The following is a 26288-nucleotide window of genomic DNA, read 5'->3' on the forward strand; positions in this document are numbered from 1 at the left end:
CGATGGGCTTAGGGTCCACCCGATCTACCCTATACATATGCTTCTTATTATTATTTATACTTCTAGATATAGCCACGCAAATTACATGTGTGTAGTGCCAACAATTGGACCGATTCATCACGGTTTTTTTGAACTGATTCATGTATAATTTTCGTAAAAATCGTGGGTTCGAAACCGCGCCTCAAAGTTGCAGGCTCAGCGAACAACGGAAACGAGCCGTATATGGGCAGGCCAGACTCGTCAGTGGCGCGATAAATTTTCACGAGAAAGATGGTACAAATCCCAGGCTACAAAAGGTGACCACAACATATCAATCAAATCACCCCACCGACGACCGTTTGCATGGGCATCATCAAGCAAAGCCAAGTCACTGCTCCCTTCCGTCCTCACTCGGGCCCACGCTTCAGTAGCCTAGGCCCCACGGCAACTACCTAATCCATTGCATTGGCCCAGAAGGCCAGAACTCGCCACTGCGATAAGGGTCCCACGTGTAAGCCAAAGAGGACACACGAGAGAGCGAAGGCGTCGTCAGGCTGGGTGGATGGTAGACAGGGCCCGCGTGTCACTCACTGATCGCCGACGCCGTCCCACGCGAGCCCGAGGCGGCCGCCCTCCTGCAGCGCGCGCAGCAGCTGCGCGCCCTTGCGCCGTCCACGCGCGCTGCACTCGCCCTGCATCGCCGCCACCACCGCCTTCACCACCTCCGGCGGCGGCGGCGAGGACGAGGCCCCGTCCTCACCGCCAGCGCCTCCGCCACCGCCACCGTAGATGGCGGCCAGGACGCCGATGGCGCACTCCCGACCGCGGCCGGCCATCCCCTCGACCGCCCGCGCCAGCACCGGCGCCGCGAGGGCCTCCCTCCGCACCGCCGGTGCGCCGCCGAGGGCCGTGCAGAGGAGCTCGAGCGCGGCCAGCGCGCGCTCGGCCGTGGCCCCCGCCGGCCCGGACGCCGCCACCGCCTCCACGGCCGCCGACGCCGCGCCGGCCTCCACGGCCGTCTCCCTGTTCCCCTCCTCCAGCAGCACGACGAGCAGCACTTTGGCGGCGAGCCTCGCCGTGGCGGGCTCCCGCACCGCGGCGACCACCCCGGCCACCACCCCCGCGGGGACCGGCCTCGCGGCGGCCTCCATCTCCCGCTCCACCGCCCGCAGCGCCGCCACCACCTCCCCCGTGGCGAACTTCTCCTCCGCGCTCAGCAGCGCGTCCCCGGCGCCCGCCCCTCTGGCGGACGCGGATGCCGACCCCGACGCCGACGCGTGCGGCGGATGGTGCACCGGCAGCCTCCACTGCGTGAAGCTCTGCGACGCGGACGAGGATGAGGAGGAAGACGACGACGACGGCCCGACGTTCCTTTGCTGCGCTCGCTGGTGCTGCCGCTGCGGAGGCGGTGGCATGGCCGCCGCCGCCGCCGCCTCCACCGCGGCCGGCGACGCGGACGACGCCTCGGCGCAGGGCGTTCCCGAGCCGCCACCGCCCTTGATGCCACCGCCGCCGCCGCCGCCACTCCCCGGCACCACATTGTTGTTGGGCGTCGCCGTCGGGCTTAGCGCGGGGTGCGTGCAGGTGCTGAAAATGCCGCAGGAGAAGAGCGCCCGCGGCGACGCCTTGAGCCTCGCCGCCCCTCCGCCCCCGGCCCCGCCCCCTCCTGTCTGCGCGGCGCGACTCATCTCACGGCCACCGCCGCGCTGAGCTGATCGCCGCGAACGCAAAGCAGAGGGAGGGGTAGCTCAGAGCTGGTTGATGTGGAGGTGGCAGCAAGCAATAAGGCGACCCGAGTGAATTGAATGGTCGTGCTGTGGCTCTGATTGCCCGCGCGAGCTGTCAAGCGGATCCCGCGCAGCCACTCAAGCTGAGCTGCCGCTGTGCCCGGCGCGGCGGTGGCTCGTTTAAGTAGGTAGTAGCACAGCACGTGTACGGCGGCGGTGGCGTTTAACGGCGCAGTAAAAAAACGCAGAGCGAGCGACAGGAACAGTGCGTTGAGCTTTAAGCGGGGCATGGGGGTAACGTTTTACTGGGATCAAAAGGGGACAAGCAAAGCGATCAGCAAGGCTGCCGCCGGGCTCAGGGTACCATATGGGGCAAGCATGCCCGTGGCATGTGCGGCACCGTCCTTGCGGCGCAGCCGCGCAGGGCAGGGGGCAGCTGCCTGCGACTGCGATCGCCGTAGCCTTGCGCCCTTGCCCTGCTCGGCTGCGCTCGGTGCTCTTGCTGGCTGATTGGTGCCTGCCTCCTGCGTCTGCCTACGTGTGTCACTCGCTGCCTCATGAATCTTACAACCAGATGGGGACGGCAGAGGGAGTCGGACGGAGTGTGGGTGCTCCCCTCCTCCGCCGTCCGTCGTCTCGTCCCCCCGGACGCTGCCCCCGCTGATAGCGATCCGTGCCTGCGCGGGCGTACGGCCGCACTGCGCGGCAATAGCCAATTAACTCGCGCGCGCTGCAGCGGCCGCACGTTCCGGATCGGTCCGTCCACTCATCAACCTCATCGATCGCCCGCTGCATTATTGCTTGCTGGGGGTGGCCGGGTGCGGGGGAGAAGAATCGTTTGGTGGGAACAACAGCCAAAAGGATCCCCCTGTTCTCCGTGCGCGCAGGCCAATGGAGGAGCAAAAAATGGCTACAAAGGATTGCTTGCTCATCCTGGGCTCGTACGTAGGAGTACCGCGATGTAACAAGCATACTGGAGGTGAGAATGGGATGCATCAGGTATTCCCGATCGAGAAGGGGGCATCAAACAAGGCGGGGAGCCAGGGAGGGTACACACTAAAGTTGTGATGCGTACTGCGTGTTCCGCGTTGATTTTTTCCGCCTTTTGGTACATCCTTTCAGTACTTCACTTCCTTGAGACGGGCTATTTACATATTTACCATTATTACAACATGGTATTTTTTATACCACTCACATTATAATGATGGTAAATATGTAAATAATCCCCTTGAGACTGACTAATTGAGAATACTACTGACACATCTTTTTTCAATAGTTATTAGAGGTTTTAACTTAACATGTCAGAGAAGGTGAACAAGAGTTATCAGGTTAAGGGTCGAAGGGTTTAAGCCTCCAGGGCTGCTCTCTCGATTCCTCAGCGGAAAGGTGGCCTACCAGTTGTTGGCGGCATGTTGGTAGGCCGACGGTGGCAGCAGAGCACCGTCAGCCGCCACAGTGGCTGTGGTCACTGGCGAAACTAGGTTCAAGCTTAGTGTTAGTTCATTCCAGATTCATTTGCTTATACAAATTAACTGTTCTAGCTGGATTCTTTTCAGAGGGGAATTGAAGGGGATTGAAGAAGAATCGAGTTGCATTTATGCAGCCGTGGTCGGCGATCATCGATTCGCCCACCACAGAAAATTAACTACGTCTCTTTTTACCGAACATGTGATTTTCTCCATCGTTCGTCAAACACTGTGACAGGCTAACCGAGAATCGGATTTTAATCCGAAATAAACAGGGCCTATAACTGTATATAAGCAGTTGCCCTTACTCCAACGGGAACCAATGGAGACAATCAGACAAGAGACATGGAGCAAGACACCGAGCACACACGGGGACCATGCCTAGATGCATGGCGATGGCATAGTTCATGTGTTCGTGTAAAAAGGGTCGCTCCCACTTGTGTTGTGTCACAGTACATGCCTGAGTGTTTATTTAAGGGCACGCCCCGGCATCGCGCATGTACGCGCGCGTGACATCCATAACTGCAAGTCTATTCTGCTGTCACGTAACGTATATCCTTCAAACGCGTTCAAACGGCCAGATCAGGGCGGTTTCGCTTCGACGATAGTCCAAGTAAATCCCGGGCGCTGGGCCCGCCACCGGCATGGCAACGGCACGCAGCGGGCGCGGACGGGGACGGCGGCCGCGGCCGTAAGGCACAAGGCGGGGCCCCGCGGCCATCTGACCGGCGGGTGCCCGGCAACTGGGGCTGTCCGTGGCCGCGGCGCTGCGAGTCATGGCGCGCAACTGGCCGTGTTCCGTCGCGGTCGATCGCGCAGCGAACCGATGGCATATCGGCATCGCGCGCGGGGGCGATGCTAGATGGCCCCGCTCTCGTGCGCCGCAGCAGAACGCACACGCGCTCGCATCGACACGTCCCGCGCGCGGACGCACGCATGTGCTCCGGTCGCGCCATGTTGCCGCGGCGTCCGCGATGGAGCGAGCCGAGCTGCCGGCAGCCCAGGCGCTAGCACGGCACGTGAGTGACGCGACGGCGTTCATGGCGTGTGATATCATTATGCTATGCTACCTGGGTGAGTACGTGGCTCGCGCGCCCATCTCGGTCAGCCGACGACAGGTCCTGGTTCCTGAAGCGGTGAAAGCACGGTGGCGTCGCCGTCGCGTCTCGACTGGTTCTCGTTTCTTCCTTCCCGCGACTTGAAAGAGGCAGCTCGGCGCGGACGCTGGGTCTGGTCGAGGACGCGACCCGAGCCCGAGGCTCCCGAGCCATGTGTCGTCGAGGTCGCGGTGGTCCTCGGTCAGTGCTGGTGCTGGCGTGCCGTTTGGTCCCCTTGGGCCTGTACGCCTGGTGATCCGGTCGCCACCACCACCAGGCTGTGGGCTGCCGCGGTGCCCCAGCCCCCCAGGGTCGGTCCCGTCCGTCCTGAACGAACAATCATGGAGGCCAGCTCCACCGGGCCGGAGAGAGACGGGCACGGGACACGGGGAGACGATCGAGACGGCGTTCGGGACGGAGGCCCGGTTAAATGAGCCGGCAGGACGGAGCACGGCTCGCCCGGCCGGATCAGAGTTACTGTGTGACGTACAGTACGTACCCACGCACAGGCCGCGTGACAGCGTGAGGCGTGCAATTGTGCGTGACGATGTTAATGCCCGGGCAGAAGCTGCTGGTGAGAACCGCGCAAGGCCGGGGACGGACGGACGGAGGTCAGGATGCCAGTTTTGTGCTAGAGAGCTTTCTTCACAGTCGAGCTGAGCTGCAGTTGCGTGGCAGCGCGGCACTGTTCCTATGGCTGCTACGCAACGAAGTCAGCCTGTTCGCTGGGTCGTAAACGATCGTAAATTTCCAGCCAAAACGGTAATAATCTACGATTGTATATGATTGTTTCAGCCCCAGCCAAACAGGCTAAGTAACCGGCGCTCGTGTCGTGTACTCTTGCAGGCAGGTAAGCAGTTTCGCTAGCTTCGGATGCTTGAGGGCCCACGAGGTGCGCATCGCAGAGACGTGTTGGGAAATGGCAGCGGCGGCAGCAAACTGGGGCCGTGTGATACAGTGGTGATCTGGAGTTGTTGCGATGGTTGGTAACGCGCAGTCGCTCCGGGGAGGCCGACCAGATCTCGCCAAGCGCCAGACAGGGCACATCCCCTTGTCGTCCAATGCTTCTCTCGTCTCTGAACTCTGAAGCAAAGGTCTCGCTTCAGTATTTCCTTTTCAATGATTCAGTCGTCTTTTTTTTCCTCTCTCGTACCAACTACTCCTACCAAAGCTGTAGACTCTGGAGGATGGGCAATGGCCAATGGGGTCGTAATAAAGTAGAGTATGCAATCCAACTCCAACTTGTTTGGATAGGATGTGTTATAAAAAAGAGAGAAAACTTGTTCCGATAGTAGGCTTTGATTGATGGGAAAAATCATCCAGGGCAAATAAAACAGTTTCAGACGAACATCAAAGATCAGTGCGATCTACTATTTCCCCCTACTTCTAGTCAAGATTACCGGAAATTGATGGGGGAAAATAAACCATCCTCTTCATTCTAATCTTGCATCTTTGATGGGGGGAATAAACCATTCTCTTTCGAAATTCGAAGGGACATCTGATATATGGCTCTCAGAAGAACATTAAAGAATCTAATCACTCAGTCTGTTAATCAGCTCTGCATCGTGTACTCATATTGCCCAGTGGTAACATATTAGTTCAGTTTGCCCTTCGTTAGCCATGGAAATAATATCCCGATCAGATCTAGCATAGAAGTGCAGAGGAATGTAGATGTAACATCACCCCAATGCTCAGCAGAGCCCTAGTACCCATTATCAGGTCAGATATCACTATATCAGAGCTGATTAACAGACTGAGTGATTAGATCCTTTCTAGATCCACTGAATAATTAGTTTGACTTGCAGACACAGCACGGGAAGCATTCTTACTGGACAACATGGGCATTCTTTTACTTCTAGGATATGAAGTACAAACTTCAGAATACAGATGAAAGTATCACAGAGGAAGCAGTAGGCTACCAGGTTTGATCTTTCACAGACAAAAGCGACTACAATAACACGTGACAACCTCATGGGCAAAATGGGCGTCTTACAGTAGGCGACAGATCTCACTGCACATGTGAAAAAAAGACTTAACCGAAGCACTTCACATAAAACATCGCTCCCTTCAGCGCCATGTAAACGCGGTCCTTCAGTTCACGACTCTGCCTGTCAGGCAAGACCTTATTTGTTCCAAACTATCGGTTCCATTGATCTTGGAGCTGCAGGAAGATTGGGTACTTGAGTACACAGCAACAAATCGTAATGAAGCTGAATAGCTGATGCATGTGTGAACCATAAAGTACAGTTAAACGAAAGAGCAGCCAATGTTCACTAATATCATATATTAACAGCTGCAATTTTTTCTTTTCCAAAAAGTTTCAAGTTACTTGGTTCCAGCAAACAGTTACAATTGGTCATAACTGTTAGCAGTTTCGAAGCAATATAAGGGCTATGTTCAATTGCAGCCAAGTCATAAGCAGACAGCTACATGAGTAGTAATAGAAGCATAGTGCACTATAGTTCACACTCAGTCAGAGATCTATATTCCAATTTCCAAACATTCAAATGAACAATGTGTTCAACCAAATATGTCAGCCATGAAATAAGTACTTTTTATGTCACGAAATAAGCATTACTCTAACTTGCGGTATCTCAAGGTTAATGGTCCCCTTTTGGCACATCAGAAGGTTCAGATTCTGGCCAGGAACATCAGAATTGTTGCCAAATGAGCAGGTGATAAGACCATTCAGCCTTCAAAAGCTGAAACAGCCTGACGATTCCAGTTTTTTGCCTAGGGGGCTGAAATGGCTAAAATATTGTTTCCCTTGATTCTAGTTCTAGTTTCAAAGAATCCAGCCAGCTAGCCAAATAGTTCCACAAAACGATTCTAATTCACCAGAGAAACATTTCCAAGGAGAATCTGGATCAGAAATGTTTCTGGCAGAATACCAAATGTGCCAAAAGATTAGTAACACATTTTCCCAGAGGAAACAGTGATATCAGATTCTCTGGTGGAAGCATGCTCAGCCAACACTTTTCCCATGGGCCTTCACATTTTTGTTGAAATTCGATCTGCCCTGACATTATTATTACAGCTATTTTTGTGTTTCCAGGACAAGAACATATTCAAATGCACAATTTAGTTTATTATAAACTACAACAAGGACTGATAATAGTGATCAGGAACTGACATTAAAAGCAACCAAACAAAATAAAATCACATCATAATATTTATATCGAACAAAGTCTTCAACAGTCAAAGATGGACATATGCTAGTGCGTACACATACCCATGCCAGCAGCATCAGAGCCTCTCATGATTCTAAGTTTCCGACAAATTGTGGTGAACAAGCTGCAAAAAGGATATTGGAAATAATTAGTAAATGTCTAATACATCAGTAGCTGGTTAAGCGATAAGAAAGAAAAATGCGAATAAATCATGTCAGGGATCACAGACAACTTTTTAAGAAAAATAAAAACTGCACAAACATTTAGAACATCAAATTAGTTTCATTAAATTCTCCATGAAATATATTTCAATAAAGCATTTATATGAGCCTGTAAATGTTAGTATATTTTTGTAAAAGCTTGGTAGTTCCAGAAATTTGAGGTAGGACAAAGCCAAAGTAAACTATTTGGAATGGAGTATAGGGAAGAAAATTTCTGCTACAAAGGCGTATTCATAGAAATCCAAGCATTAGCTAATCTGAATCCTCTGATCCAAAAGAAGAGCAAAACTGAACATTCCAAAGAAGTTGGTAAAAATAGAATAGCCAATTTCGCACACAAGTAGATCTAAACATTTTATCAAATTACAGTCTCTTTACTGGAACCATTTCCTAATTTTTCAGTTGCCACATCTTAAACGCAAGTGTTTTCTAATGAATTGCACCTACTCTAGACTCTAGGCTCTAGACTGCTCAACCAAAACCATATCGACTTCCATTAGTTTCAAGAAAAAGAACCCTATCATTTGCATATAAACAGAAAAGGAACACTATCATATGGATAAATATTGCAAACCACAGTAAGTTAGGAACTCACTCCCAGGGCAGATCACCAACGAGCATCCAGTCAGCATCTTTATCTTCGTAAGTAAGGACATATTCTTGGTCCTGAAAGGCATCAGCCCTAGAACCATCAGTAAGCCTCTCCCTTCTTGATGTCTTGCGTGAACTGCTTTGGCCTGCAAACATCACTAGTTTAGACATGTGTATTTATTTGAAAAACATCTATATTTACAGAACAAAGGATGGCCTTGGTCCTAAAGTACGGACAGAAATATTCCCACAAAAAGAGGAGCTAGAAATGTTTCATGTAGACAAATATACTTTTACAGACACAATGGGCAATACTTCTTAAATTTCAGAGTAACAGATCCAGAGAATTATGAAACACAGGTAAACATACAACATTTCTTTTTGCTCTCCTCCTTAAAGGTATTGATTGACAATAATGTTTACTGTCGTTTTCCATTAGTTTCATATGAAGAGTAGGAGGATAAGACCTTTAGTTGCAAGTTCGATTTATATCGTTATTCTTTTAAAGAGGACATTCCATATAATCCTGGAAAATACTTATTTGATGATGCAATGCTGTTGACTAGTCAAAATAGAATGGGCACTGATTTTCAGCTAGTTCAAACTACTAGTCTCTCCCACCTTCCCTCCCTCTCTCTCTCTGCTATATATATGCAGGGAAGAAGGTTTTTAGAACCTTAGTTAGCAATCAAGCAATGACACCTCTTTTTTCTTTTGAAAGGACATTCTACCTAGTTCCTGTAAACAAATTTAAATTGTTGACCGAGATTGATAATCAAAATAGTGCAGAGGCCATTGTTCAACTAGCGTAACTAATTATATATTAACTATGCATTGTAACTGTCAGTTGACTCCTCAAGACTTTATGCAGAAAACATTATACCTAATTGTACATGTACTGGTGACACAGTAACTCATTACATCATAATAACAGGAGTAAATAACCAGATGGGGAACAAGTAAATTGGTAATTGTGGCAGAAAAAACTAACAGAAAACTTACCAGTGATGAAGCAGCTGAACATTTTCTCCAGACCAAGCGAGAGATCCTGATAGCTTGAATAGGTCTTGAGGTCCACCTTCCTTAGGTATGGGGCTCCATCCATGCTGACCTTAACATAACAGCATCCCGCCTCACTCCTACCTTCATCTTCCCCCTTTGTCTTTGTGGCACTCGCAGCTAGTGTATTCTTTCGGTAGCTCCTAACTGGTGGCCATCCAACAACTTGTGCCCTAGAACATAAACACTCAAAGATTAAGTCCATGCCACTAAAAACATCATGAAAAAGGTTGCTCAGCAAAATCATAAGACTCATTTGAGTACATTAGTATGTCTAGACCTCCGGGATGGTCCACGTGTTCCATACATGGTACAGAATCTGGCTGCTTATATCCCAAACAACTTCTTTATGGCCTCTATGACAATCCCATCGAAAGTTGCTATAACTTGTGGATTCGGTTAGAACTTGGAACCACACCGTTTATACAGGTATGCTGGTCCTCATGGTGTGCAGGCAACCCAGCGTTAATTAAGAGTAAGATATCATGTTATATCTTATATGCTTGCTATAAAAGCGGCTGTACACTTTTTCTCTAAGCAATTACTCCTAAAAAACAGCAGCAAAATTGCTCCTCGTCTTGTGTTTCTGTGCTTAGGTTCCAATTGCTTTACTTCTAGTAATTCCCACCCGCAACCAAGCATCATTAATCCTGTTATTACAGACCCAACGAGCTACCAATCGCATACATCCTCCGACAGCAAAAGCAAAAACTATATGACGAACCGAAACCAATTAACTGCAGCACCCACTTACTTGGCAGCCGGCGCAGCTCCGGCAGCGGGTGCAGCTGCCCCCTTCTCCTCCCCCGTGACGCCCCCAGCAGCATCACCGTCCCGCTTCGCGGACCGGTCGAGGGAGTCGGCGAACCCGCGCTTGGCGCCTCCCCTGGAAGGCGCGGGGGCGGGACCGAGGGTGAGCGCGGCGTCGACGTGGGCGTGCTCCGCCTCCGCGCCGCGGCTGGGGGAGTCGGACCCCGGGAGCCCGAGCCGCAGCGCGAGGTGCGGCCCCGCGCCCTCGCCGCCGGAGGAGCAGGACGACGAGCAGCACGACGAGGTGGCGCCGGCGCCGAGGTAGTCCCGCGCCTCGAGGAGCAGCGGCGGCGGCGGCGGCGGCATCGGAGTCGCAGGCGGTGGCGTGGAAGCGAGGGGCTGAGGCTGAGGAGACTGGGTGGGGAAGCAGAAGCACAGGAGCGAGCCGAGGGAGCGAGGTGCGAGGCCTCTTTTTGTTCGTTCGTTCGTTCGGAGAGGTGTTGCTGCCTGCTGGTGGTGCCTTGTTAAAGAAGGAGGAGAGGAGACGGAGAGGGCACCGGCACCATGACAGTGAGAAGTGGCCGACCGGCCGACGAGAGGAAGCGCTTTCTCTTCTGCTCCCCGCTTTTCGGGCCGTGTGGTTTCCCCGGGTGCGCGTAGCGAGATGGGGGTACGGATTAGGAATTTGGATGCCGGGCCGGAACGGACATGGGATGGGAAAACGTGAGAACCCTGCGCTAACGGCCGTTTCGCGTTTGACCCTTTGGTCAGTTGGCAAGTCAAAAGTTGAGCCACTCAGCGGAGACGGTGACTACTCATCAGAACAGTCAAAGGGTCAAAGGAGCAGGTGTACAGTACAGTGTACTGTACTACTGTTAGCTCAATTGCCGTCATCAGCCGGCCCGGTATCAGTACGCGCTTGGCTGCTCGGAGCGTTTGCCTCCAGTGCTCCACCTCCACTGCACAAACGGTGAATTTCCATCCAGCCTCGAGTCGGGCGTGACAAAAAAGCAGCAGAGCGTATGCACACCGAGGACGGCTCTCTAACTATTTTTCTCATATTTTAATAGAAATAAGAGAAAAACCAGCTCTCAGCACACACTTAGTATACGAGAGTGTTATGTGGAGCTATTAATGTTAAAAGCTATGTGCTAAAAGTTACTCATTATGGTACCCTTACTGTAGCCCAGCATGACACTCTTGCGTAAGCTTAAAAGTGTATACAAGAGCTCCTAGCTCCAACAATTGCGGGTGGTCTTACTGCCGGCGGTTAATAATACACGGGAAAATTGTTAGCGGACATTCAAAATGATGGTTGTTTGCTGACGGAGACATTGTTTTCGAGCAGCTTGCCAGAAGACACTTTGATTCATTGAAATTAGGCCACACGACACCTCGGCCCGGTTTCAGCCGGTTGAGGAGAGAGAAAATTTCATTTTGGACATCTGGTGCCCTTGAGCCACAGTTGGGTCCACGCGCCTACCTGGTTTGGTTGGACCAAACCTCGTTGCGCTGGCTAGTGCCTCCTCGCCTACGCGTTGCTCCGGCTTGTGCCTACTCGCTCTCCCGGCTCGTCGCCGACGCGCGTCTCCTCGCCGGGACGAGCCCGTCGGGACGAGCGGGAGGAAGAGCTTGATGAGCAGGCCGGGGTCGAGGCTGACGCTCCGCTCCATGCTCCGGCACTGTTGCTTCCACGTCACCATCCTCTGCTTCTTCTTGCCCCTAGACCCGCTGCCGTCCTCGGCGTCCACTGTGGCCATGATGGCGGGCTCGTCCTTCTTCTCCTGCGCAGCCGCAGGGACGACGGGGACAGCGCGGCTCATGGGCGCGGGGCGCGCCCCCGATGGTGCTAGCCGACGGAGGATGAGGAGAGAGGGAGGATTGCGGGGCGGGGACGGGTGGTGGTGCTCGACGATGTCGCGGAGCGAGAGCTCGTATGCGGACTCCGGGAGGCCCCGCACGAGGGCGAGCATCTCGCGGCGGTACCCCGCAATGGCCTGCGCCCGCGACGGCGAGCTGCCCGCCGACGCCGGGTACTGTCGGTGGAGCTAGTGCGACTGCGACTGCGCCCACAGCTGCGGCGACGGCGTGCCAGACCCCGACCCCGACCCGCCGAAGCTGTAGTTCGTCTTCAGCGAGGCCTGCAGCGACGCCTGCAGCCACCCCGACGGACCAGGAGACCGTGTAGGCACGAGCCGGCGCAACGCGTAGGCGAGGAGGCACAAGCCGGCGCAACACGGTTTGGTCCAACCAAACCAGGTTGGGGCAGACCCAACTGTGGCTCAGGAGCACCGGATGTCCAAAACAAAATTTTCTCTCTCCTCAACCGGTTGAAATCACACCACGGTGTCTAATTTCAACGAAACCGAGTGTCTTCGGGCAAACTGCTCGAAACGATGTGTTTACCGACAAACGACCATCACTTTGAACGTTCGCAAAACAGTTTTCCCCATCATCAGTGGAATGTTTCTTTTGGCAGCGACAGGATCTCGGCGAGGATCCCCCTTTCGGTTTTTTTACTCCAGACAGCTGCCGCGCCGCTCTCGCCACCCACCTAGCCGGCAAGCTCTACTGACAATGGACCTCCTCACCTGCAAAAGGCCTCTGGTCTGGCCCCACTCCCACGGTCCCACCCACAGGGAGGAAGTCGCAGGTCACAACGACGACGATGACTCGATGAGGCCTCGTGACTTCGTGAGCAATTACTAGTGCCCCGGAAGCCGGTGGCGGCCGCGGCGTTGGGGCGCACGGCTGGGGGCGGGAGCGACGCGGCCGTACTCCGACCGAATCCATTCCACCACTCGACCAGCCTCCCGAGTCCCGTGTTCCACGATTCCAGTCCCGTCCGTGCATCCGGCATCCCCCACGTTTGAACGCGCGAGGGACCCGTGCGCAGCGGCTGGTGGCGGGGACGAAGGGGGCAACGCGCCGCCGCTGTCTGTCTCCTGCCGTGCCATCTGGCCATCTCGCCACGACTCCGCTTCTTCCGTGCCGGGCTGGGAGGAGCCGAGCGAGCCAGGATCTGGGAGACGCGCACGGCACGGCAGCCACGCCGATAGCCTGCCCTGTCTTTCGGCGAACTTGGCCCGGATTTCGTGGCGATGACGGTGGCGCCCGCCTCTCCAGTGCGGCTGGTCACGCCGGGCGCCGGTGACACCAGGCGGCCTGGTCCGAATTCCGATACGCCGTCCAGCCGTGCGGCATCCGCAGGTGCAAATCGTCGTTGGAACTCATCAAGCACTGACCTTTCGAGGCGAAGCGAAGCATCATTGGTACGTGCGGGCGTGCGGGCATTAGTCGCTGCGATTATAATGCCCCGTTCAGGTATCAAAGGCCATCATCATCACATCCATGGAACACAAGTATTCAAAGCAGAGACGCTCGGCGGATCGGAATTGATGGCGCCGCCGCCGCGCTGGAGCGGCGTCGTCTTTGACGCGACAACACCTGCGCAGGCATGCATGCACCGGCAGCAGGCGGCAGTGCTAGCTGCGCATGCCTGCAGCGGCAACCCTCGATCTAGGCCTAGAAGCAACCAGTCGTACTACTGTACTCCATACTCCGTACTGTACTTGGCAGCAGTATTTACTGTGCCGCTACGAGTAGTTACCACTAGTGCTACGCGCTGCGAGTACTCCCTACTACGAGTCGAGTCTTTGCTCTGCTATGCTCAACTCTGCTCCCCTTCCATGCGTGCATCATCACCGCTCACCTCGCCGGCCGGCCATCATGGCAGGGGTGGTGCTCGAGAGCACCGCATTTACTCGCTGCGTACCTGCTAGCATTCACTGGGATAGTGGAGCTACAGTGCATGCCATTGCCATTGCCACCCACAATGCATTTTTGCAGCGGGCTCTTTGACAAGATTTGCGGATGTTCAGGCATCGGTCAAAACTCAGAACAGTCTTGCAACTCCTACTTGCTAAGAGTACTTGACAGTGGATAGCACCAGCTCAAGCGCTCAACAGATAAGCGCCTCTTCCTTGATTTATGAGCCATACTTTTTCAATCAACAAATAATATTTTTCTTTCATAATAAATCAGTCAATAATATTTTCAGCTGTGAGTCAAACGAACCGGACAAAGATCACGGGCAACACGTGTGTTAACAGAGCACCTCACATCTCTTTTGGGTGATTTGACCAGACAGACCACTTTTTTCAGGTGGAGAACTGGTTATCTGTCCCAAACCTCGCTCTCCGATCCGCGCTGCCGGCAGGTGAAAGGAGCAACCGCGGAGTGCCACGTTCCGAGCTTCTCCGGTGCATGTTTCTTTTCCAAGGCCGCCTCATTATGCTGTGCGTGTGCAGCGGCAGGAGACGCCGCTTCAGGGCCATGTTTAGATCACCTCCAAATTTCAAGTTTTTTCACTCTCTCTTCATCACATCAATTTTTAGCCGCTTATATGGAGCATTAAATATAGGTAAAAAAAATAACTAATTGTACAGTTTAGTTGGAAATCACGAGATGAACCTTTTGAGCTTAGTTGGTCCACGATTGGACAATATTTACTAAATAAGACGAAAATGCTACTATTCATCGGGTTGCAATTTTTTGCAATCTAACGTGGCGCAGAGCTCAAACAAAGGCCGGGCGCGAGCGTTCGTGCGGGAGAGGGGTGACGTGGCAAGGACAACCGGGAGAACCAGCCAGCCATGCCTCATGCCTGCAGCCTGCTCTGCTGCCCATCAGCCGATGTATGAGTATGACCACAGCAGGTCAGCAGCCGATATCTCTCCGGAGTCCGGTCCCGTGCCGTGCGGTGCCCATGCATCGCGCATTCAGGATGGCACGGGCATGGCAGGCTGCAGGATGACTCCGGCAGTGGAGTCTGCGCTGGCCACTGGCTCTCTGCTGTTTGATTTAGACTAAAGTTGAAGAGGTGTCGTGGAATGTTTGATAGTAATAATAAAATACATTACAGAATTGTTAGTAATTCACGAGATGAATTTATTAAGTCTAATTAATCGGTCATTAGCATATATTTACGGTAGCATCACGTTGTCAGGTCATAGACTAATTAGGCTTAATAGATTCGTCTCGATAGTCTCAATCTGAGTATTTAGTTTCATAATTAATCTATATTTAATACTCGGCCGCGGAATTAGCGAGTTTGTAAACAAAGACTCGGCATTTGCGCCTCCGGATTCGGCGCCGCCGAAATTACTGTAGATTAATATAGCACACTGTAGCATTTCGTTTGTATTTGGTAATAATTGTCCAATCGTTGACTAATTAGGCTCAAAACGTTCGTCTCGCAAAGTACAACCAAACTGTGCAATTAGTTTTTGATTTCGTCAACATTTAGTACTCCATACATGTACCGCAAGTTTGATGTGACGGGGAATCTTCTTTTTACATAGTGCCAAAGTTTAGATTTTGGTGGGAACTAAACACCCCCTTGGTACTTTCTGGGTTATTTTTGGGTATCACCTACTGCTGCTTCTCTTCTTCTAGAGAAGATCTAATCAAAAGCACTGCATGCATATGATTTCACCTCTTTTTTCTAAGTTATTACTAGACCAATTCTACCCAGCAGTCAGCACATTTGACATGACATACTCCACGCGTGTATCTAGTACAAGTCAAAAGGAAATGGTCTTAACATCGTGAACACTAAGCCCTTGTTTAGTTCGCGAAATTTGGATTTTGGGACTACTGTAGCACCTTCGTTTTTATTTGATAAATAGTATCCAAACATTGACTAATTAGGCTTAAAACGTTCGTCTCGCAATTTCCCATCAAACTGTGCAATTAGTTTTTCTTTTCGTCTACATTTAATGCTCCATGCATGGGCTGCAAACATTCGATGTGACAGGTACTGTAGCAACTTTTTGAATTTTGGGGTCCAAACAAAGGCTAAATCGCGTAGAAAAAATGTCACCGAGATGACTTGTTTTAGAAGAGACCATTATTGCCATGATAATGACATGGACAATAAACAAGTCTAGTGCTACCTCTGATCCGAAACATATATCGTTTTAGTCTTCTTAATATTTTTAACGTAAGTTATCATTAGAACTTCTATATATCTTTTACCCTTTTTCTTATCTCATTGCCCTTGCTTAATTATTATATTATACTACTTAAAAAAATGAATGACTCTTCTTTTGAAATATATAGGTTTGTCCGTGGTAAATATTTCTTTGCTTGCGTTGCTGAAAAAAGCAAAAACTTCCAGGCCTTAAATTCGTGTCTATTATTATGCTACTTCCAGTGCTATACATACACATTATTAGACGCCACATAGGATGTTTTGTTTATGTGGCAAAGAAATAAGGTGTTTTTATAGCTTTGTCATGAAATTCAACAGTTCAAAATTAATTTTAATAGTTTGGACCCACTTCCATAGACATAAATACATGAAACAATCAATTACTATGATAGCACTGGATATAGTAACATGATATCATGTCTTGTAGCAGTTGTTTTTTCTAAAGAATATAGTATTTTTTTAATGACGTGACAGTATCGATATCATAGATTGGACTATTGGACGAATTGGCTTGGAAAGGCCGTGGGATATTCTTGAGTGGAAAACAAATAAAAAAACCATTTCTAGCTGGGCAAGATTGGCCTGATTTTTTTAGACTTCGTTATTTGTGTCCACTGTCCAGACACTGTCTCTAGTCCTATGACAGGTGACGGGCTCGACCGCTCGAGGTAGCCAGCTAAACGCTGTGGTGGAGAAAAAAAAAAGAGGAGGAGAGAGGAGTCGCCTATAAGCTTACAGTTGGTTTAAATACAAGAATTTCATGAGAGAGATAAGTGAGTCATGTATTAATAGTGAAGAGCTAATTATTATATAGATGGGTTGAGAGAAGGCTACAAAGAGACTTGCAGCCAGCAGCCGACCGTAACTATTAGCCTTGCTCTAAGCCTGTTTTGCTGGGGGTTTAGACGTCTTGTTCGCTTTGGCAAGCGTTAGGTGAGCGGTGCACAAATCCTCCCCCAATCCCAAGTTTAATCCCCTATTAAGAGCTATGATTAGTTACAACCAAAGCTAATCATGGTACTGTAAAGAAAACAAGGAATATGCCGAAAACATGTACAAAAGCACGCTTTGACATGGACATGTTAAGGGGCTAATTTAGAAATTTGACATTGGGCCCACAAACTTTCGAGACAACCAAATGAAGTGCAGTAAAGTCTTTTGATCTATTTTATTATCCCATCCATTTTAAATTATAAGATATTATAACTTTTTTAGATACATAGTTTTTTTATATACAGTTAGATATACACTATATCTAGATAAATAGTAAAAACGAGGTATATAGAAAAAGTCACGACATCTTATAATTTGGAACAAATGGTACTATGTAATTCCTCAAACATACCAAAGCAGTATAAACGATGGGTATTAAGATCATTTGATCTTCTTTATTAATCCTTGTCCATAAGTCCAACCTACATTTAAGGTCAAAATGGGTAGTTCCATATATCGTTAGCATGCGTGGTCATGTCTAGAAGACAATTTAGCGGTTTACAAAAAAAGTGTAAAAATTATGGCAGAGCTGATGAGGTAATAACTTTCCACGCTATCAAATCAAACACACAACGTACCACACATCGAGTTTGATGGGCATGAAAGATACATTGAAATAATCTCTAATTTTCTATTGCTTCATAATCGCATCTAGGCCGTCTCCATCGCTAGGAGTCTAGGACGAAGGAAGTCAAAATCCATGCACATGACACCGTAGAATCTACTTTGGAACTTGCATATCCAAATGTCACATACTACACCTTCTTCTATTGCTATACAGTCTCTCAATTCTTACTTTTAGGAGTTTAACTAATTAATTTAACCAGGTTTATTTAAAAATAATAAATTTATGCTACTAAATTAATATCATTAGATTGATCATGAAATATATTTTTATATAACAAATCTATCTAGAGACACAAGTATTAAAATTATTTTCTATAAATTTAGTCAAATCTGATAACATTTAATTTGATCCAAATCTATTTAGATGTACTCTCGACTATCGTACCAAGCTCCTAAGATTCCATGTGCCCATGTTTGGCATGGCTTCAACTCTGGGTGGAGCTGCTCCACTCCAGAACTCCAGGTGGAGCCAGTTCTAGTTGGAGTCGGAGCTCTAAGTGGAGCCAGCTCTAGGTGGAGTCGGAGCTGCAAAAGAGGTGCTCCAAAACTCCACCTCCATTTGCACTACAGCTCCATGAAGTTGGCAGCTCCATGGAATTTTGGAGTTGGAGTGTTTGACTGAAAAATTGGCTGGAGTTGCTGGAGTTCAGCTCCAGAGCCATGCCAAACACCCCCCTTAACAAAGTCATACCTGCGGTACAAAAGAACACCGTGCGCCGGCCTAGCAGCACGCGGGAGTCGCTAACAGCGGTCACCGTCCGTAAAACCGCAACAATCCAGGGGCTGGATTGCAACCGGCGACGCAACTAACCTCCGCTGTCCACTTCACCAGACCGACCGACGGCGACCGGCCCGCCATTTGTTTACTCGTCTCCCTCCCCGTCCGCCTCCGCGCCCGCGGAGCTCCGTTTTCTCTATCCACCCATCCCCTCACCAACTCCCCCTGTCTCGGTTTGCGTGGAGGGAGAAAGCGAGGAAGGGTAGGAGAGTCAAGCCGGAGCCGGGAACAGCTCAACAGCACGGGCCGCGGTTTCCGAAAAGGAGAGGCGTGGTGGGAGGGGGAGGGGGCCGAGCCAGCCACCTCCACTCCACCGCAGCAGGCGGCAGAGCCGTGCGCGAAGCAAGCAGCCCCCCCTGCATCTGGATCAGGCGTCCTCGCGCCGCCGCCGCCGGCGGCCCGCCGCTTCCTGCTCTCACCGACGTGGATTGGAGATCCCGCCCGGGCCTGGTTGCTAGTCTTCCCTCCTTGGTAAGGAAGCCTTTTGCTTGCTTGGACGGGTTGCTGGCTTGCTTGCTTTGTCCTGCACAAGAAGAATCCGATCCGTCCAGCTATAGTTGCGATGCGGATAGTGCTGACGTGCTGTTCGCCTGCGCGGTGGAGTGATGGTAGCAGTTAATTTTCCGAAGTTTGCGGTTTTAGCTGATCCCCCATGCCCGTTAGTTAGGTCCGCCTCTGCTTGTTAGGGAGAAATGTTTGGTTTTTCCTTGGTGATGATCTTCTCAAGTTCTTAGAGCCATATGCGCCTTTAACTTTGGATCTTGCTCTCCTGCAATTTGGATCGGTGCTCCAGGGAAATGTTTCAATTTAGCCTGCTTTATGGATTAGCTTGAGCATGTATTGATTGATCTTGAGCTGAGCCCAGCTGACGCACTTCTCGCAACACGTTGTTTTGCAGGTACAATTCAATTGATTACTTCATTAGGGAAAAAAAGATACCGCATCCACGGCTTCACATGAGTGAAAGGGATAGAAAGTGCAGCAACCGTGGACTAAAGGACTCGTGCTTTTGAGTAATTCAGGAGGAGTACATGCATCACGAAGCCTTGATTCTGGAATGGTGTCCAGTCGAAGGAACAGCGGGGTTATCCTACGGGAAGGGTCGGTTAGGGACTGGTCCGAGTTCAACGATCCCTTGCCATCTCCAAAACTGCTGTATTCGCAGTCCTATGTCGCAATGAGGGGGTTGCTGGCCTCGGTGATCTCCTTGGACTTTTTCCTGCTGTGGAGCAAGTTAAAGTCAGCATACATGGCTAGGACTTCCCAGAGGCATAGTAGATCACAGGAGAGATCAAAATCAAAGGGGTTGAGCTGCAGGCGAGTTGCAGTCCATCTGTTGTTCTTTTTCATGGTTGGCATTTTCATTGGGTTCATGCCTTTGTTCTCTGTCGACATTTACAAGAAAATAGTATCTGAAAACGAGAGGCTTCCGTTCCATGAGGGTGTGATTGAGACTGAAACGATGGGTACCAAAGTTAAGGAGCTGGAGACAGTTGTAGTAGAGAAAGAGGTCGAACTGATTGACGAGCCTCAGGTTCAAGAGAGCCCTCCAGTTCCTGCAATGTTGGATGATGAGGCAGATTTTGCTGAATCGTCACCTGCGTTACCTGGTATTGAAGAATCTGACATTGTCGCGAAGAAGCTGCTGATAATCGTGACAATCACTTCTGTTCGGCCACAGCAGGCATATTACTTGAATCGGCTAGCCCATGTTTTGAAAGTTGTACAGGCACCTCTTTTGTGGTTAGTGGTGGAATGGCCTGAACAGTCCTATGAAACAGCAGAAATTCTGAGGTCTTCTGGGGTTATGTACAGGCATCTTGTATGTAGAAAGAATACCACGAGTGTACGAAAGATTGCTGTGTGTCAAAGGAATAATGCAATCTATCATGTCAAAAGGCATCACCTTGATGGTATAATGCATTTTGCTGATGAAGAGCGGTCATACACAGCTGATGTATTTGAAGAAATGCAGAAAATCAGGTCAGAACTCTCTACCACATTTTTTTCCCTGTGCTGATATATTTGCAATGAACTTATTATCTACAAATTGTTTTGATGACTCATATAAGCAGTTAAAGATAGTTTTTTTTTTGTTGACACATAAGACTGTAAGCATCACATAGTCTTGATTGGAATGGAGCTAGAAAACCACAATGCTCCCTGAAAACATTAACCAGAAGTTTCAGGTCAAAACTCAAAAGATCTGCTAGCCATATTTCAGTAGAATTAAATGAGACATCACTGCTTCCCTTCTCATGAGCTTTGCTATGTTTTTCAGGCGTTTTGGTTCATGGCCTGTAGCAATCCATGTTGGAACTAAGTATAGGGCAGTTTTGGAAGGTCCTATTTGCAAAGGTAATCGAGTCATGAGATGGCATACAGTCCAGACAGTTCAAAAGAAGAGTTTGACTCGTCGATTCCCAATTGGTTTCTCTGCATTCGCTTTCAACAGTACAATGTTATGGGACCCTCAAAGATGGAACCGCCCACCTATGGATTCTGTTATAGTCCACTCAGGTGGAAGAGGTGGTTTGCAGGTGAGTTTGTTTTAATACATGAACTGCAATAGTAACGTTACAGTAGTTTTCACATAGCTGATGGAACTCTGTGTAAAGTCAGGACTCATCTATGTTGAAGATTGATCCTAGTTGGTATAGTTACTACTTAGCGAAACTTCAGTTTACAGCTCTCCATTCTTATAGAAGTGGCCAATCTTGTGGTGGAACAATATACCGCAGAATTCGGTTTTGCAATGAAATAATAGATTTATAATGGAGGCAAAATCAATAGATAAAAACCATAAGGATGTTAAGGATCTCTTCAAGCAAGTATTGCCACCAATTGCAAATGCACCATGGCCATCTTTCTTGACATAGAACAAAGCTATGTGGTCTGACCTGACATGTGTTTTTGCAGGAATCACGATTTATAGAAAAGCTTGTTAAAAATGAGCGCCAGATAGAGGGTCTTCCAGACAATTGCAATAGGGTCATGATCTGGAATTTCAACCTGGAACCTCCTCAACTCAACTACCCCACAGGCTGGGCAATTTATAAGAACCTGGAAGCTGACATGCCTGTAATATAGTTTCCAGCTGCTGCACTATGCCTGCTCCTAGAGGCGATTTCTCCCAGCAAGGCAGAAGTTTGAAGCACGTCTCCAGCGGCATGATAGTTCTAAATTTCAACTCCCTGTTGTTACCAGGTGTCCACTTAGGCTGCTGGTTGATGCCATCCTGAACAAGTTGCGCCAAAGATTACATGGATATTGCGTGCCGAGATCTGCCTTCAGTAATGTGGGGGTTCGTTGCAGTGACAATCAAGACAGGATCCCCCCTCCTTTTAGTTTTGTGTATTACTTTCTTTTATGTTCTTTATTTTTTTCTCTCCTTATATTCACCAGCTAGATACGACATGTAGACTTTCTTTTAGGCTCTTCTGTTTTTCCATACCGTGTGTTACCGTACAGATGTAAAAGCTCTCTCGTACATTGCAACTGTTTAAGAGGAAAGACAAAATACCGTCTTGATACGTGAAGAGATTAAAAAAAAAACATTTAGTTTTTTTTCCTGTCGTTTTGGTTTTTCATGAGTTGCTTTGTCACAAGGCGGCATTTGCGACGCCACGCTTGTTATCTTTATCTGTAACAGTGAGGTTGGTTCTGTTTGAGATCAGATTTCTTGGTGGCATGAAAAAACACTCGGCCAGTCGGCCGAGGCAAGTCAGGTGTACTGAACGGCGCATCAGTCTAGGCTCTCTCTTTTTTAAGAGCTGGTGTGACATTTTCCTGCTGCAAGACCCTTTTTTTTTCCATTTCACAGACGGAAGTTCGGTGGACAAGGAAATCAGACACATGGACACTGTAAATTGGCATGTGCACATGATATGGAGTTTTTTTTTATAGAATATGATGTGGAGTTGAACAAACTTGCTAGTACCATATCATGTACTAGCACATGGGCACATTGGCGGATCCACGGTGTGAGCCTTAATTCTCGTTTAAATTACTGTAGCATCAAGCATAAATCATCATTAAATCTTCATTATCAATCAACATGTCCATTACTTAGCCCCCTCCTTGATCCCATCCTGAATCCGCCACTGCATGGGCACATGGTTCTCTCAGCTCGAAGGCTTGATATGGTGATCTTGCATGAGTATGAGAACGTGGAATAAACGGATTTAATGATGTCCTAGCCTTTACTTTTTAGTTATATAGCACACAATTTCCATAAGGTTAAAAACGTCGATATGTCCGAGTGGTTAAGGAGACAGACTCGAAATCTGTTGGGCTTTGCCTGCGCAGGTTCGAATCCTGCTGTCGACGTAATAACATTTTTTTCTGTCATTTGTTTTGACTTAAAAAAAAATCTCTTCTTCTTTTTTTATTGTCACTCGAGCGCCCAACGACGATTGAACCGAGCGACTGGCCAGCCGACGATATCGCTGAGCCAACGAGAACAATAAATACATTTTTTAATTAACGAAAATATGTTGCTTTCCAAATTTGTATACTTAGTGCAGGACTAACTAGCTTTAATGAGCAGAAACCGTAACTAAGACTCTATTTGGATTCTACGGTCTAAATTTTAGGCACTTTAGCACTTATACCTAGTGCAGTACTAGCTGGCTCTAATGATAAAAAAACTGCAAACAGTTTGAGGAGTCATGGTCCTCAGATAATGGCTGCGTTCGCGGGTCTTATCAGACTAGCCAGCCGGCTGATCCCCCTCTCAATTACTGTACATCAAACTAGCCAAACAGTCTCACAACAAACCAGCCGAAACAGTGTTTTTCAACCAAGTTTCAGCCAGCTGAACGGGCCAATATACTAGGTTATGACATATTAATATTACCTTCTGGAATACTCCCTATGTCCCAAAATTCACATATATCGTATTTCGAGGACTCAATCAATCTTTAGTTTAACTAGTTTGATATCATTAGATTAGCCACACCATATATTTCTTAGTAAATCTATTTATAGATACAAATGTTAATACTATTTTCTATAAATGTAGTCAAATTTAAGATCAAATGACTCATAAAGGTGTGAGATGTTCATTTATTTCGAGACGGAGGGAATATCAAACATTGACACTTTGGTGATAAATCCAACAATACCAGGATACTGTACTCCTCTGTGAAATCACCAATGATGCTGATTTGTACGCTCGGCAACGACGTGGACAATGGGACTCCAAGCTAGGCTGTAGCGTTGGGATAGCCTTGAGAGGGCCATTTGTCACATTTCCTTAAAAAAATGAAGTAAAATAGGAAACAGAGCGACACACTTTCCTTGTCCAAGAAAAGTAGAGAAATGGCAAGATAACAAAGAGACTAAGAGCAACTCTAAGAGTGGCTTTATATCTTTTCATATTAAAAACCATCCAACATTTTTTTTAATTGAAATATTTAAATACGGTCATCTTTTATTCTAGGTTTCTCGTTAGTCAAACACAAGACATAAAAACTGTTAGAAAATAAGTCTCCGAGAGAGTCAAGATTGGTCTAAATTCACGTGGCCGTGTAGACCTGGTGAGCCAATTTGAGAGAATGATTTGTGGGCCCTTTAGGCCTGCATGCAAATCGGTTTGACGAGACCCAGCCCAATAGCGGTCTAGTTAGCGACCTGATCGCCCTCGCCTCCGTCTCTACAAAAACCACGGCCGCCTCCGCCCATCGCCTAGGCTAAAGCGACGCCACCGCCCGCCGCCGAAAGCCGTCCGCCTTGCCCTTCCGAAGGCTTGGTCCTCCTCCTTCCTGTATCTATCTCCACTCCACAGGTCCGTCCTCCACTCGCTAGGGTTAGCGTTCCTCTGCAGCGATGGCGATCAAGCGGACCAAGGCGGAGAAGAAGATCGCGTACGACAAAAAGCTGTGCGCCCTGCTGGATGAGTACACCAAGGTGCTCATCGCCCTCGCCGACAATGTCGGCTCCAAGCAGCTCCAGGACATCCGTCGGGGCCTCAGGGGCGACTCCGTCGTGCTCATGGGGAAGAACACGCTCATCAGGCGATGCATCAAGGTCTACGCCGAGAAGACGGGGAACAAGGCCTTCGACCCACTCATGGACCTCCTCGTCGGCAACGTCGGCCTCATCTTCACCAAGGGCGACCTTAAGGAGGTGCGCGAGGAGGTCGCCAAGTACAAGGTGGGTTCGACTTTCCTCGCATCTCTTGTTCCTTCCCTGTCAGTGTTTTGTAGCAGTTGTTTAGGAAGGCTGTTTGTTTCCATGTGATGAACCGACTAGCTTCATGATCGTGGAAAAAACATCTTCATGATCGTGGAAAAAACATCTCTGGTAGAGGCAAACGAGTTTAAGTTCCCAGTTCACGTTACAAATTTCTGTTATTTTTCTGTGTCGTTGGTTAGACAAAAATATTGAAGTATTTGTGTTATTGAGTAGGATTTGTGCTGTTACAGACGTAGTATCACTGTCGATCTAATGCTTGTCTAGAATACCAATGTCATAATTCTCATTGTGTTCTGCACAGGTTGGGGCTCCTGCTCGTGTTGGGCTCGTAGCTCCTGTTGATGTTGTTGTGCCCCCTGGAACACTGGGCTGGATCCCTCCCAGACCTCTTTCTTCCAGGTGAGCATTGCGAGCAATACATCTCTGTAAGACTAACAGTTAAAAGCACATGATGGCTACTTCTCACTCAATTGTTTGTTTCAGGTGCTTAACATCCCCACCAAGATTAACAAGGGTACTGTGGAAATCATCACCCCCGTGGAGCTGATCAAGAAGGGTGACAAGGTGGGCTCATCCGAGTCTGCTCTGCTCGCCAAGTTGGGTATCCGCCCCTTCTCATACGGTCTTCAGATCACCAGTGTCTACGAGGATGGATCAGTCTTCAGCCCTGAGGTGCTTGACCTGACTGAGGAGGACCTGGTTGAGAAGTTCGCCGCTGATGTCTCCATGGTTGCCTCTCTGTCCCTGTCGCTCTCGTACCCGACCCTTGCTGCTGTGCCTCACATGTTCATCAACGGGTACAAGAATGTGCTTGGTGTTGCTGTGGAGACAGACTACTCGTACCCGCATGCTGACAAGATCAAGGAGTACCTGAAGGTAACTCCTCTTGCTCCTTATAGTTGTGCCGTTGGAATGGTTTTGAGCGACTGAAGCCCTTGCATAGATCTGCTTTGGCTGCTTGTTTCGAGAAACTTAGAAATGTTTGTAGAGATATTTCTTCGTACATAGCCTATCACTTGTGCAGCAATGAGTGTATTGAAGTGAATAGTGTGTATTGCAGTTGGTTGTCTGAGATGGTCCGAATCTAATTCTAATTTTGTGATGCTGCTGAATTGCAGGACCCAAGCAAGTTTGTTGTTGCTGCCCCAGTTGCTGCTGCTGACTCTGGTGCTTCAGCTGCTCCCAAGGAAGAAGAGAAGGCGCCTGAGCCTGCCGAGGAGTCGGATGAGGAAATGGGCTTCAGCCTGTTTGACGACTAGACTGATCGTATCAGCAGGTTGCTGCAAGTTTTGGCCTTTGCTTATGAGCAACAAATAACTGTTTAGCTTGTTATGTGCTTTTAGTAGACAAAGAATTGGTATCCTCCCTTGTGCATAATCGACAATGCTACCTTGCTAATGTTGGGCACTTGTGTCGTTATGTCTCTATCCTTGGTTTTGATGTGGCTTTTGTCCTGCATGCAAAATCGGCTGCCAAATTTTTCGGTGGTCCATGTTTTTGCTGTTTATGATATAATTTCGGGAGACTGGGGATTCGATTGGCGCTACTTGCCAAGTGCCCAATCCTGATTAGCTGAGTATGGGTATGGGACAAGCTTTCCTTTTTCCCTTCAGTTTGCTGTCTCTTTGGCCGAATTT

At 49.0% G+C, this 26288-nt stretch overlaps 3 protein-coding genes, 1 non-coding gene and 2 pseudogenes across 5 annotated transcripts; 3 read left to right on the forward strand and 3 right to left on the reverse strand.

The window, feature by feature from the left end:
* Positions 1-225: 225 nt before the first annotated feature.
* LOC136516922 (uncharacterized) lies at positions 226-2389 on the reverse strand. Its single transcript, XM_066510424.1, has one exon. It carries the CDS (start codon positions 1665-1667, stop codon positions 567-569), a length of 1101 nt encoding a protein of 366 aa, XP_066366521.1. The 5' UTR covers positions 1668-2389; the 3' UTR covers positions 226-566.
* Positions 2390-6091: 3702 nt separating this feature from the next.
* On the reverse strand, positions 6092-10663 carry LOC136516923 (auxin-responsive protein IAA19-like). Of its 2 annotated transcripts, none has more exons than XM_066510427.1 (5): positions 10065-10663; positions 9254-9483; positions 8256-8397; positions 7502-7563; positions 6092-6448 (listed from the first exon to the last, which is right to left on the reverse strand). In XM_066510427.1, exons 1-5 carry the CDS (start codon positions 10424-10426, stop codon positions 6393-6395), a joined length of 852 nt encoding a protein of 283 aa, XP_066366524.1. In that variant the 5' UTR covers positions 10427-10663; the 3' UTR covers positions 6092-6392. The 2 variants fall into 2 exon arrangements, with proteins under 2 accessions (XP_066366524.1, XP_066366522.1); XM_066510425.1 differs by having other exon boundaries at positions 6092-6430; positions 10065-10578.
* Positions 10664-11466: 803 nt separating this feature from the next.
* LOC136516070 (uncharacterized) lies at positions 11467-12920 on the reverse strand (annotated as a pseudogene).
* Positions 12921-18529: 5609 nt separating this feature from the next.
* Positions 18530-21973, forward strand: LOC136516289 (probable beta-1,4-xylosyltransferase GT43E). Its single transcript, XM_066509649.1, has 4 exons — positions 18530-18924; positions 19352-20436; positions 20735-20993; positions 21373-21973. Exons 2-4 carry the CDS (start codon positions 19511-19513, stop codon positions 21541-21543), a joined length of 1356 nt encoding a protein of 451 aa, XP_066365746.1. The 5' UTR covers positions 18530-18924; positions 19352-19510; the 3' UTR covers positions 21544-21973.
* Positions 21974-22700: 727 nt separating this feature from the next.
* Positions 22701-22782, forward strand: TRNAS-CGA (transfer RNA serine (anticodon CGA)). The gene has a single exon. It is a non-coding gene; the product is annotated as a tRNA-Ser (tRNA).
* A 1388-nt stretch (positions 22783-24170) lies between these two features.
* LOC136518745 (large ribosomal subunit protein uL10-like) lies at positions 24171-26011 on the forward strand (annotated as a pseudogene).
* Positions 26012-26288: the final 277 nt, after the last annotated feature.

The sequence above is a fragment of the Miscanthus floridulus genome, chromosome 17 (genome assembly GCF_019320115.1).
Source record: "Miscanthus floridulus cultivar M001 chromosome 17, ASM1932011v1, whole genome shotgun sequence".
Taxonomy (NCBI): Eukaryota; Viridiplantae; Streptophyta; class Magnoliopsida; order Poales; family Poaceae; genus Miscanthus; species Miscanthus floridulus.

Excerpts from the sequence above, each read along its gene's own strand:
- LOC136516922 (XM_066510424.1), bottom strand. The coding sequence starts at position 1,667 with ATGAGTCGCGCCGCGCAGACAGGAGGGGGCGGGGCCGGGGGCGGAGGG.
- LOC136516923 (XM_066510427.1), bottom strand. The coding sequence starts at position 10,426 with ATGCCGCCGCCGCCGCCGCCGCTGCTCCTCGAGGCGCGGGACTACCTC. Across the intron at positions 7,564-8,255 it reads GTTGGTGATCTGCCCTGGGA|CTTGTTCACCACAATTTGTC; the intron begins GTGAGTTCCTAA and ends TCCTTTTTGCAG. Across the intron at positions 6,449-7,501 it reads CTCTGATGCTGCTGGCATGG|TACCCAATCTTCCTGCAGCT; the intron begins GTATGTGTACGC and ends TGTGTACTCAAG.
- LOC136516289 (XM_066509649.1), top strand. The coding sequence starts at position 19,511 with ATGGTGTCCAGTCGAAGGAACAGCGGGGTTATCCTACGGGAAGGGTCG. Across the intron at positions 20,437-20,734 it reads GAAGAAATGCAGAAAATCAG|GCGTTTTGGTTCATGGCCTG; the intron begins GTCAGAACTCTC and ends TATGTTTTTCAG. Across the intron at positions 20,994-21,372 it reads GTGGAAGAGGTGGTTTGCAG|GAATCACGATTTATAGAAAA; the intron begins GTGAGTTTGTTT and ends GTGTTTTTGCAG.